This window comes from Otolemur garnettii, unplaced genomic scaffold (genome assembly GCF_000181295.1).
Source record: "Otolemur garnettii isolate 467f Iridium unplaced genomic scaffold, OtoGar3 scaffold00122, whole genome shotgun sequence".
Taxonomy (NCBI): Eukaryota; Metazoa; Chordata; class Mammalia; order Primates; family Galagidae; genus Otolemur; species Otolemur garnettii.
The window spans coordinates 2,974,633-2,986,134 of record NW_003852517.1 but is presented as its reverse complement, the minus strand read 5'-3'; the positions used below and the strand labels follow the sequence as shown (position 1 = coordinate 2,986,134).

General features: G+C 37.8%; 1 protein-coding gene across 4 annotated transcripts in view; it reads left to right on the top strand.

Annotated features, from left to right (window-relative positions):
• The first annotated feature begins 532 nt into the window (after positions 1–532).
• The window catches only part of SPICE1 (spindle and centriole associated protein 1), a 79,641-nt gene continuing 68,671 nt past the window's right edge, over positions 533–11,502 (top strand). For 2 of the 4 annotated variants that reach the window (XM_023517854.1, XM_003797701.3), the window contains exons 1-2: positions 4,953–5,069; positions 8,913–8,960. In XM_023517854.1, coding sequence (XP_023373622.1) covers positions 4,971–5,069; positions 8,913–8,960 — 147 coding nt within the window. In that variant the 5' untranslated portion in view covers positions 4,953–4,970. Of the gene's footprint in view, positions 626–4,952; positions 5,070–8,912; positions 8,961–11,502 lie in introns of those variants that run through there. The other 2 variants (XM_023517855.1, XM_023517856.1) reach the window with 2 other exon arrangements.

Sequence of the window (11,502 nt, the reverse complement as noted above, 5' to 3'; positions counted from 1 at the left end):
TGGGGGAAAGGAAGAGCAGAGAGAGAGAGAAGAAGGGAGGGGGATGGGGTCTTGGTGTGTGCCACACCTTTTGGGGGTAAGCCATGATTGTAAAAGGGACTTTACCTAACAAATGCAATCAGTTTAACCTGGAGAAAAAAAAAAAAAGAAAATCCAAATTTCCAATGACATAGGTAATTTTTTCTCTACTTTTCTGAAATATCCAAGTTTTCTATAATAAATGTGTATGTATTTATAGTGAAAAAATAAATCAATAGAGGTGAAAGCAATTAAGTGTGGTATGTGAAGCTATGTGTGGACAGAAATATATTTCTCTTGGGCAATTTTTTTTCACGAGGCACTAGATAACGCTGCAAGTCTATCCTTCAAAGGGTTGCCCTGCAACCTGGCGAAAGAGCGAGCCACCATCGTCCCAGTCTCAGGGGCGGAGCCGGGCTTTGGGAGGCGCCTGCGCATTGGGCTCACCGGATATACGCAAGAGCGTGGGGCGGGGGCGCTGGGTAACCCAGGCAACAGCCCGGAAGCCGCAGGCTTAGCTAATCTGTGGCGGGCTCCGCGGTTCCTGAACCTGAAGTTTTAGTCGCCGTGAGGACTGTAGAGGAGGAGTCGGGAAACGGCAAGGCAGGTGGAGATGATGGCGCGCAGGCCTGCAGCCCGCAGCCCCACTGAACCTTAGGCACCGGGGCGACAAATAGGGCGGGGAGAACGGTGGTGGCGTCCCTGTTCCCCGGGGATCCAGGCGCCTGAGTCGGGAAGTCCTTACTAGAAAGCGCAGTCGCAGCACCGTGTAGTTTGAGAGTGTACACGCGTGTCAGGCACCGCTTTAGGGCCCTTTTGCACAGCGGTAGAAACTGAGCGTACTCGATAGTCGCTTTCAAATAGTTTACAATCCAGGGTACATTGGGACTGGGTCTTTTAAATTAATGAATGTCCAAGAGGGGGTTCTTAAACTGTGTGAAGGTGTTTTGAGGAGTGCACGGAGTTAACCCGGTGTAGGAGGGAGTGAAAGTCTGAAGGTTGTTCCAAGCAGAGGATGTGTGGGAGATGTGAGAAGAGACTGAAGGGCAAGGTCCTCCCGGCATCAACTTGTGGGGGAGGATCTGAATGTCAGTGAACTGTATTCCTCTCTCCAGTGGGGAGACATTCACATCTTTAGGGGAAGTAAGTAAACAGGTAAAGGCTACAAACCATGCATATATATCTGGGTAGGACTGATTGAAGGGACAGTGTTTGGGATGAGTTCTGTTTCTCTTTAATTAGTTTTCCACACTAGTCAGAGTGGATTTGCTAAATCTCTTCATAACTCTCCCTGCTTAAAATTTTTCAGCGGCTTCCTTTGGTCTTTGGGGTAGTGTTCAAATTGCTGTGACTCACAGACCATCATCTGTTCTCTGCCTTTCTTTTTAGCCTAGTTAGCCTCTCACACTTCCAGATCTTTGTTAACCAAACTGAACTTCTCAAACTTTTTTGTGGATGCATTTTTCCCTGCCTGGAATGTTCTTTCCCCCGACTAATAATTTTTATTCCTACTTTAGCTCTCAGCTTAAACATTTTTGGGGATTAGGGAGAGGAAGCGGCCTTTTCTTTGTAGAGTAAGTTAAATAATTCATGGCATGTGGAATTTACTTCCCATGTTGCCTTTTCATTGTAATTACGTGTTTAGTTGTGGTCCTCTGAAACTTTAAATTCTGGGAGGGCATAGATTATCCTACTTTCTTGTTGATCTGGTGCCTGGCTCTTGGTAGATGCTTTCAAAATATTTGTTGAATTAATAGATGGATGATGAAGTGAGTGATGAGTGAAAGGGAGATGAATTCAGAGAAATAGTGAGAGTCCAAATGATAATATTTTTAGTAGAGATGGAGAAGAGTAGACAAATGGGAGAGAATTTTTGGGAAAAAAATTTTAAAATGAATAATAGACGGATATCTGATTGACTAAAGACAAAAAGGAGTATAAGATGATACTAAGGTTTTAAATTGGAGCCAATTAGAAGGATGTTAATTCTTTAAGTTCAGCTTAAGTGAGCAGACATTTAGTGAGTCAGCCAGTTATACATCAAGAACAAGTGATCGGAGGGATGTGGATAGTAAATTATATTTTGATACAGTATATTTGAGCTATTTGGAAGATATGCACAGGAGGCAGTTAGTAATGATCATTTGTTGTTTTTGAGAAAAGATGTGAATCGTTGGTTTGGGACTCATTTTCATAGTGTATTTGTGTGTCCAGTACATTCATAACTTTGCTGATGGGACTTTGTGAAATCACTGAGGGAGGTTGTGAATTGCCACGTGATAATCTAGAAAGTAGCTCCAGGACAGCTGGCACTGTGTTAGACTTGTTCATTATTGTATTTCCAAAGCCTAGCCAGTGCCTAGTATGTGGTAAGTGCCCCTGAGCAATTATTGGATGAAAGGGGTGGACATCTAAGGGAAAGATAAGAGGACTGGGATGGAGGTCCTTGACTAAGTTGTATGTGAGAAGGGAGCCAATATAGCTGGGCATTGTGGCAGGCGCCTGTACTCCCAGCTACTTGGGACGCTGAGACTAGAGAATTGCTTAAGCCCAAGAATTTGAGGTTGCTGTGAGCTGTGATGCCACGGCACTCTACCAAGGGTGACCTAGTGAGACTCTCTCTTAAAAAAAATAAAAATAAAAAAGAAAGGAGCCAATAAAGCCTGTGAAGAAAAGGAAAAAAGAATAGAAACATCAGGAGAAAGAGTATCATGGAAGCCACAGGAGGAGAGGGCTTTTAGGAGTTGGCATCTATATAGCTAGAAAGGACTATTAATATTTCAAATTTTCTACAAACAGGCTTAGATTTCCTTCTCTTTTCTTTTCTTTTCTTTCTTTCTTTCTTTTTAGACAGAATCTCAGTATGTCGCCCTTGGTAAAGTGCCATGGTGTCACAGCTCCTAGCAACCTAAACTCTTGGGCTTAAGCGGTTCTCTTGCCTCAGCCTCCCAAGTAGCTGGGATTGTCAGCGCCTGCCACAACACGTGGCTATATTTTTGTTGTAGATGTCTTTGTTGTTTAGCAGACTCTGGCAGTTTTCGAACCTGCCTGCTACGGTATATGTGGTGGGTCCCCTAACCACTGAGGCTATGGGCTCCAAGCCAGGCTTTGATTTTCTTGGCTGTGCTAGTTTTGGTATTGATTTCTTAGCACTGTAAACCAACAGACTATTGCTTGTCTAACATTTTAACAGTAAACTCTACCATCCTTGTGATCTCTGGATTTCTATAGGTGGTACTAAGTTCCTTTGTTAGACCACAAAGTCTAATCCTTGTTTAAGAAAGATATGGTTGCCATTATGGTGATGTTCAACAGAAAAGTTTTCAATGCAGAGATGGAGTCAGAGTTTCTATGTTATAAAACTTTGAGATGTAACTAAGGGTTAGTAAATAGAGGTGCAAAAATAAGTCTGATGGGAAAGGGAAAACCAGAGATGGGATAGCAGCTTAGTTACGTTTTTGTGATCTTTCCATATATAGAACACGATTTAGAGCTGGCCACTAAACTAGTTTCCTATGTAACAAATTACCACAAAAATTTAGTGGTTTAAAACAATTACACATTTACTCTCTCATAATGTGGGTTATGAGTTTGGACATGGCTTGGCTAGATTCTCTGCTAAAGATCTCAAAGCTGTAATCAAGCATTTTCATCTGGAGTCTTAATTAGTAAAAATCCATTTTCAGGTACACTAAGGTTGTTACTAGAATTTATTTCTTTGTAGCTGTTTGAGTAAGCCTCATCCAGCACCCTACTTCCCTCTCACAGCCTCTTACACATTGTGTAGTGGGTGTATGTGTAGTAATAGAGTTTAGAACTGAGTAAGGAGTTTAGAATAGTACCTGGCTTATATTAAGTACTCGGTATGTGTTAGCTGATGCCATCCTTCGCACCACTACCACTGTCGTCATCATTATAACCATCATAAAACTTAAATGTTATTCTCTAACTTGTATGTGACTTATTCTCTTTTGCAGAATTGTAACGTCTAAAAGTAGATACCACATTTAAAGAGCCAATGGGCTTGATAAGAGAGAATATAGTGAACAACTGAGATTGAGGGCAAACTCTTGAGAAACACTTGCATTTAGTCATTTTTATTACAGTAGACAATGATTTTTTAAAAAAAATACTTAAGGAAAATATTAGAGTCTTTGTTTTAGGCTAATTGGAGTGGGGGGGTCAAGTTGGCTGGAAAGTTCTATAATTAGGTAGGTAGGTAAAAGCATTCCAGAATGGGAGTCATGTGTGTTATTTTAAGTCATATACATGTGTTATAAAATCTTAGTGTTTGGGGACTATGGGTCTTTTTTCTAATTTTGTATAATGTTTAATCCAGTATCCTTAGCATTACTGTTTTAAGAGTGCCAAGCTAATGTTGGCAATTTACAAATTCTAGTTTAAAATCTGTAATTAGCTTTTTTTTAGTCTTTATTAGAAGTGGCATCATACCTTATTTTTTCTCTAAAGTTTAGCTCCCTTTATTTTAAGGTAAGCACATCTGTACTTGATAGTGATTTTGAGTGTCAGGGTGCTTAAAAAAGAACTCCAGCTCTCTTTTGCCCTTTTCTCCCTTCACGTTGAATTCATAGTATTAGCATATGACTAGTTCTCTAATAATTATGAATTTGTATAACTGATAACAAAGTTTATAACTGCAGTCCTAGTTCTCTGTGGTAGACCATAATTTCTGCATTCTTTATCAGGCAAATATATGTAAGTTATTGATATGATGCTTCTTTTATTATAGTTATTTGTACCAACTTTATATTAGTTGTAAAATGAGAAAACCAAGTATTTTAATAGCTTGTTCTTTTGATCATGCTAAAATTTTTCTTCAGATATTTTAGGATTCATTTCGTTTTTCCTAAATTTCTTTTTTCCTTTTCTGGCAAAGTTTAATTATTACTTTTTCTTGTATTTTAAGAATTTGATGTAATTATTACTCCTAGATGTCATTTGTCAGAGTGAACCGTTATAGTCCCCGGGGAGGTGGAAGAAAAACACTGAAAGTAAAGAAGAAGAAAACTGCAGTGAAGCAAGAATGGGATGTAAGTCTAGGTGGGATGGTAAGCAAGGTAGCGTTCCTCTGGAGGAACAGACTCGTGACATGGTCCTAGTCACCAAGAATGGTGTTCTGAATGGGGCTCAGCATGTCATGGGGTGGAATGGGTTTCTGGGCATGCTCTTTCTGTCCTAGGTCTTTAAGGGTAGAGCAGAATCCTTTCGGGGAGGTTTTTAGAATATACATGTCTAGGCTGTAACATCCATCTCCTTTGAAGAATTGGAATCTTAAAGGGGTGGGGAACATATTTTATTTATTTTCTTTTTCTTTTTTCTTTTTTTATTATTTGGGATTCATTGAGAGTACAAAGAATTAGGTTATGACGATTGCATTTGTTAGGTAAATTCCCTCTTATAATTGTGTCCTGGCCTGGTGTCCGTACCACAGTGGTTACAGTGCCAGTCACATGCACCTGACATGGTGGGTTCGAGCTTGGCCTGGACCAGCTAAACAACAATGACAACTGCAACAAGAAAATAGCTGGGTGTTGTGGTGGGCCCCTGTAGTCTGAGGTACTTGGGAAGCTGAGGCAAGAGATTTGCTTAAGCCCAAGAGTTTGAGGTTGCTATGAGTTGTGATGGCACGGCAGTCTACTGAGGATGACATAGTGAGACTCTTGCCTCAAAAAAAAAAAAAAAATTGTGTCCTGCACCCAAGAGGTGTGTCATATACCGTAAGCCCCTAATCCTTTCCTCCTCTTTCCCCACTCTCTCATTCTCCTACCCCCCCCACCATGTATTAGGTCATCTGTTGTCTTCATATCAGAATTAAGTACATTGGATTCTTGCTTCTCCATTCCGTGATGCTTTACTAAGAATACATTCCACCTCCATCTGGGTTAATACAAATGATGTAAAGTCTCCATCTCTTTTAATGGCTGAATAGTATTCCATGGTTTATATATTTACCACAGCTTGTTAAACCATTCCTGGATTGGTGGACATTTAGATTGTTCTCACAATTTGGTGATTATAACTTGAGCTGTGATAAACAGTCTAATACAAATGTCTTTGTGATAATGAGATTTTTTTTATTCTGTGTAGATGCCCAGTAATGGGATTGCAGGGTCAAATGGGAGGTCTATTTTGAGATGGGAATATATTTTAAAAAAATCTCTCCACTTGATTGAGAGCTCATTTCATAAGGCAACTTTAGGTCACTTAGGTAACTGAAGTCTGTGAGTTTTTTGGGTACTTTTTCCAGATGTTTCCATAATAACTAGTGACACCATAACCATATGATTGCCATTTTTGGCTGAAAAAATAAATGGTCTTTATTGTCTTATCCTTTAAATTGTTGCTTACCTCCAGGGACTGGCCAGTTTCAGGGCAGATATTCTCTTAAGAGATAAAACAAATCTCAAGTACCTGGGACATATGATCTCTGGTTCCTAACCTGACTATCACCTTGTATTATCAAGGGTGTTTATTACACTTTGATAATTTGGTTTAGACCATGATATTTTAAATGCCTTTGCTTTCTGTTGTACAGGATAACTAGTAACTAGTCAGGGACTAGTTTGAATCTCAGACAGTCTTTTGGACTTGAAACCTGGTTTTGCAGGTCATCACCTTAGCCAGGTATCTTGTGCAAACTGAAAGCTTTTGGAAGTGAAGCAGAGGTACTTCTCTGTGCTAAGATTGTTTTGTTGTCATCTGATCAGTTATAAAATATTATAAAGTTGTGGGTCTAAGGTAATGAAACCAATTAAGAGGGGGAAAAAAGTACAGGTAATGTAAGTATTGACCCCTTCAAAGTAGTTACTTTTCAGTACAGTTGACCTTGGCGTAACACAAGTTTGAATTGTGCAGATCCACTTATATGTGCAATTTTTTTTTTGATAAATATATTTGGTTCTTTGTATTTGTGGGTTCCACCTCCATAACCAAAGGTGGATTGTAAATATGATACCCTTGGGATGCAAAACCTATATATATGGAGGGCGAATTGGAGGATTTGAGTATACATGGATTTTGCTATATTCAGGGGTCCTGGAACCAATCCTTTGGATACTGTGAAATGACTATATTTTTTCCTATATGCTGCTGTTGCTTAAAACTTAATTGAAACCCATTATTCCATTATTTGAAATTGCATTAAAAACCTTTCTTGCTTTATGTTTTATCTCAGTGCTGGAAAATTTTGTTTTTTGAATAGAAAATGGTCATAAGTCATTTGGAGTGGATGGCAAATGAGAGAGAAGAGATCAAACGGAATAATATATATATATATTTTAAGTGAAAGCACAAGATTTTATTATAGATAAAAAGTGGATAGGAAAGTTTCCAGTATAAAGGAAGGGGTCTTGAACAGGTCCTGGATAAACATTGTTTTGATAAAAATCATGGGACATTTTCTAAAATGGCTTGTAAATTGAAGGCAATTTCAGAAGAAAATAGTTTTAAGCACAGTAGTATTAATGACTATTCTATTTTCTTCCTTGAGAACTAATTCCAGGAATATTGCTTATTTGTATATCTGAATTATTTTATAATTATTAAAATCAATTCTCATGATCCTATAGTTTTACCTTGTACCTCTTTTTTTTTTTTTTTTGCTCATAGAGACAGGGTCTTGATATGTTGCTCAGCTGGACTCAAACTCCTGGCCTCGAGAGATCCTTCCTGTCTCAGCCTCTTGAGTAGCTGGGACTAGCGCCTAGCTACCTCCACTGTGCTCAGCTTATGCCTATGCCTTTCTAGATGGATGTAAAAGGAGTAACAGTTTCCATGTAGAAAAGTCTTTACCTAAATGGAATCATGGCCAGAATTTTACTCTTTGAATAGTCAGAAGCTATTTTGATTGAGTACTCTTTGTATTTCTCCTCACTTAGAAGTAAAACTTACCTTAACCTGTTTTATTTCCTGCCTTACCAGATTTGTGTAGGAAAATGCCTGAAGTTGTTTTGGAAAGGGCTAAGTTGCAAGACTACTACTTAAAGCTGTGTAGGCTATACATCACACAGTTCCAAGGGCTGCTATTTACATGGATTTGGGTATTAATGGAGTCTTGGAGTTGAGGGGTGTGGTAGCCCTGTCATGTTAGTTTAGTGTCTTTTTTTTTTTTCCTGAGACAGTCTCAAGCTGGGTAGAGTGCCATGGCATCACAGCTCACAGCAATCTCAAACTCTTGGGCTTAAGCGACTCTCTTGCCTTAGCCTCCCAAGTAGCTGGGACTACAGGGGCCTGCCACAACACCTGGCTATTTTTTGGCTGCGGTTGTCATCGTTGTTTAGCAGGTCTGGGATGGGTTCTGACCCGCCACCCTTGGTGTATGTGGCCCGTGCCCTGCCAGCTGAGCTACAGGAACCGCCAGTTTAGTGTCTGTTTATTTGAGTGACTGTTTTTACATATTATGAAATTATGGATTGTCCTCAAACTTCATCTCTCATTGTAGTAGTTTCTGTGCTAAAGGTGTTTATGGAAACAAGTTGAACCTCTCTATGGTGATTATACTTTTTTAAAGGAATCTCTAGAGTTGCCTCATGGAACCCTGGGATTCCATGGAATACAGTTTGAAAACTAAACTTTAGTTAAACTTACTCATTTTGAATATATACTATCCTCTTTTATTCATCGTTTTAACACTATATATGCTTGCATGGTGAATTCCATGCTTATTTTCTGTAAGACACCTAAAAATAGTCTTTTGTTTTCTATGAGATACCTGAAAGTAATCTGTGCTAATATTTAAATTGAGAATACTGGCTCCTGGAAAGAAAGCACTTTGGCCCCGGATTTTGGAACTGTTTCAACCATAAAATCCAGTAAATGCTAATGTTTTATGAGACAACTTTTTTTTTTTAAAGAAAGGTCATCTTTTTTTGCAGAATACTGTGAATGATCTGACAGTTCACCGGGCAACTCCTGAAGATCTGGTAAGTTTAACATTGAAAATTAAGTCATTTATTCAGTGTTGTATTTGATATTTGACTTTTAACCTTCAGAGTAGAAACCATAGGCTCTTCCTGGAAGTTGTTCAGTTATATTTAATCTTGCTTATGGGTGTACACATATAAAATCAAAAAGCATATCTTCTGGACTTCCTGATTTTCCCCAGGAATATCAATTAGTATGTATTAGAATTTCATTAGATATTAAGTTTATACTCAAATCTCTCTCATCTAATATTGCCCTGTATATATCTATCTCTTTTTAAAAAATATATAGATATCTTCAGCATTATTTATTATTTCCGTATGTAAACACATTGGTTTAGTCAATGTAGTAATTTATCCCTTGAACATGTCATGTGGTATTTCACATTCATGCTATTTTCCTAACTTGGAACAGTTTTCTTATCTTCTCTTCCTGTCCAAATCTTACTTTAGTTCTTTATCCTGGTTCAAATCTACTTTTTAACAAGTTTCCACTACAGATTTTTTTATAAAGACAGCTTTTTTGAGACATAATTCACATCACATGCTGTCATACTTACTCTTTTAAAGTGCCCTGTGCAGTGATTTTTGGTTTTTTTTTTTTTGGAGAGCCTCAAGCTGTTGCCCTGGGTAGAGTGCTGTGGCATCACAGCTCATAGCAGCCTTCAACTCCTGGGCTCAAGCAATTCTCCTGCCTCCACCTCCTAAGTAGCTGGGACTTCAGGTGCCCGCCACAACACCCAGTTATTTTTTGGTTGCAGCTGTCATTGTTGTTCGGTGGGCCCGGGCTGGATTCAAACCCACCAGCTCGGTGTATGTGGCTGGCACCTTAGCTGCTTGAGCTGCAGGTGCCAAGCCACTGTTCAGTGATTTTTAGTATAAAGTTGTGTAACCACTGTGACTAAGAACATTTGCATTACCCTAAAATGTGACTCTGTGCCACTAACAGTCACTCCCTAAGCCCACCTTTCCCAGTTTGCAGCATTGTCTATTGTATTGTCTTTGCTGATATCTTTGACACTTCATAAATGGAATATAATATGTAGACTTTTGTTTTTAGCTTCTTTCTCTTAGCATAATGTTTTTAAGGTTCATCTATATTGTAATATATATCAGTATTTTATTCCTTATTTATTTTTTTTTTTTTGAGACTAAATCTCACTCTTGCTCAGGCTGGTCTCAAGCTCCCTAGATCAAGGGATCCTCCTACCTTTTCCTCCCACAGTGTAGGGTCATAGGCATGAGCTCCTGTTCCCAGCCAGGACTTTATTCCTTATTATTGCTGACTAATATTCCCTTGTATAGATAAACCATATTTCATTTATCCATTTGTTAGTTGGTGGACATTTGGGTTGTTTTTATTTTTTGACTATTATGAATAAGTTTTTGTGTAAGCATATGTTGCCAGTTCTTTTGTGTGTATATCTAGGTGTAGAATTGCTGGGCCATATGGTATCGCCATATTTAATTTTCTGAATAACTGCAAAATTGTTTTCCAAAGTAGCTGTACCATTTACCACCAGCATGTGTGAGGCTTCCAGTTTCTCCACATCATTATTGTTGTCACTTTTTAAATTTTAGTTCTGCTGGTGGGTATTAATAGCTGTTTCATTGTGGTCTTGATTTGCATTTCCCTAATGACAAATGATGTTAGGCATATTTTCATGTGCTTATTGACCATTTGTAGTATCTTCTTTGAAGAAATGTCTATTCAACTCCCTTAGTTGTTTTTAAATTGAATTATTTGCATTTTTTATCATTGAATTGTAAGAGTTCTTTTTATAAACTGAATATAAGCTCTTTATCAGGTATGATTTGCAAATATTTTCTCTCATTTTCTTCGTTGTTTCACTTTTTTGATGGTGTCCTTTAAGCATGAATCATTTTCATTTTGATGAAGTCAGATTAGTTTTTCTTTTATATCTAAGAAACTATTAATATTGTTTAACACAAAAGTCACGAAGATTTACTCCTATGTTTTCTTCTGAGACAATGTATGTCATCTGTCTTTTTATGGATATGCCCTATCCTCCTAGCAGATTGTCAATGCTGTTGAGAAAAAGGGACCATATCTTACACATCTTTGTGTACCTTCCCAGATGTCTGAGTCCCAGTAAGAGCTCAGTAAATATTTATTGAGACTAATAATGATGTCCCACTGACTTAACATATTTTTAAATGAAAAATTTTAAATTCAAGTGAAATAGAAACAAAGATATAAAGAACTCCCATTATTGTTTACTGTTAAAGTGATTAAAATATTACCATAGTTGCTTCATTTATCATACTCTTTTCTTACTTTGCTGAAATATTTTAAAGCAAATTCCAGAGAATAAATCATTTTGTGCCTAAACTATGTATATTCAGTTTGCATTTTAAAAACTGTAAACTTTTTTTGTTGTTGTTGTACAATTGTACTACATAGGTGGTTTATTGCAAAATGAAAAGTGAGTTACCAAATAACATAAATAATTTTAAATATATACCATAGTATAAATGGTTTTACTATTTCTTTCTTTTTTTTTTTTTTCATTCTTTCTTT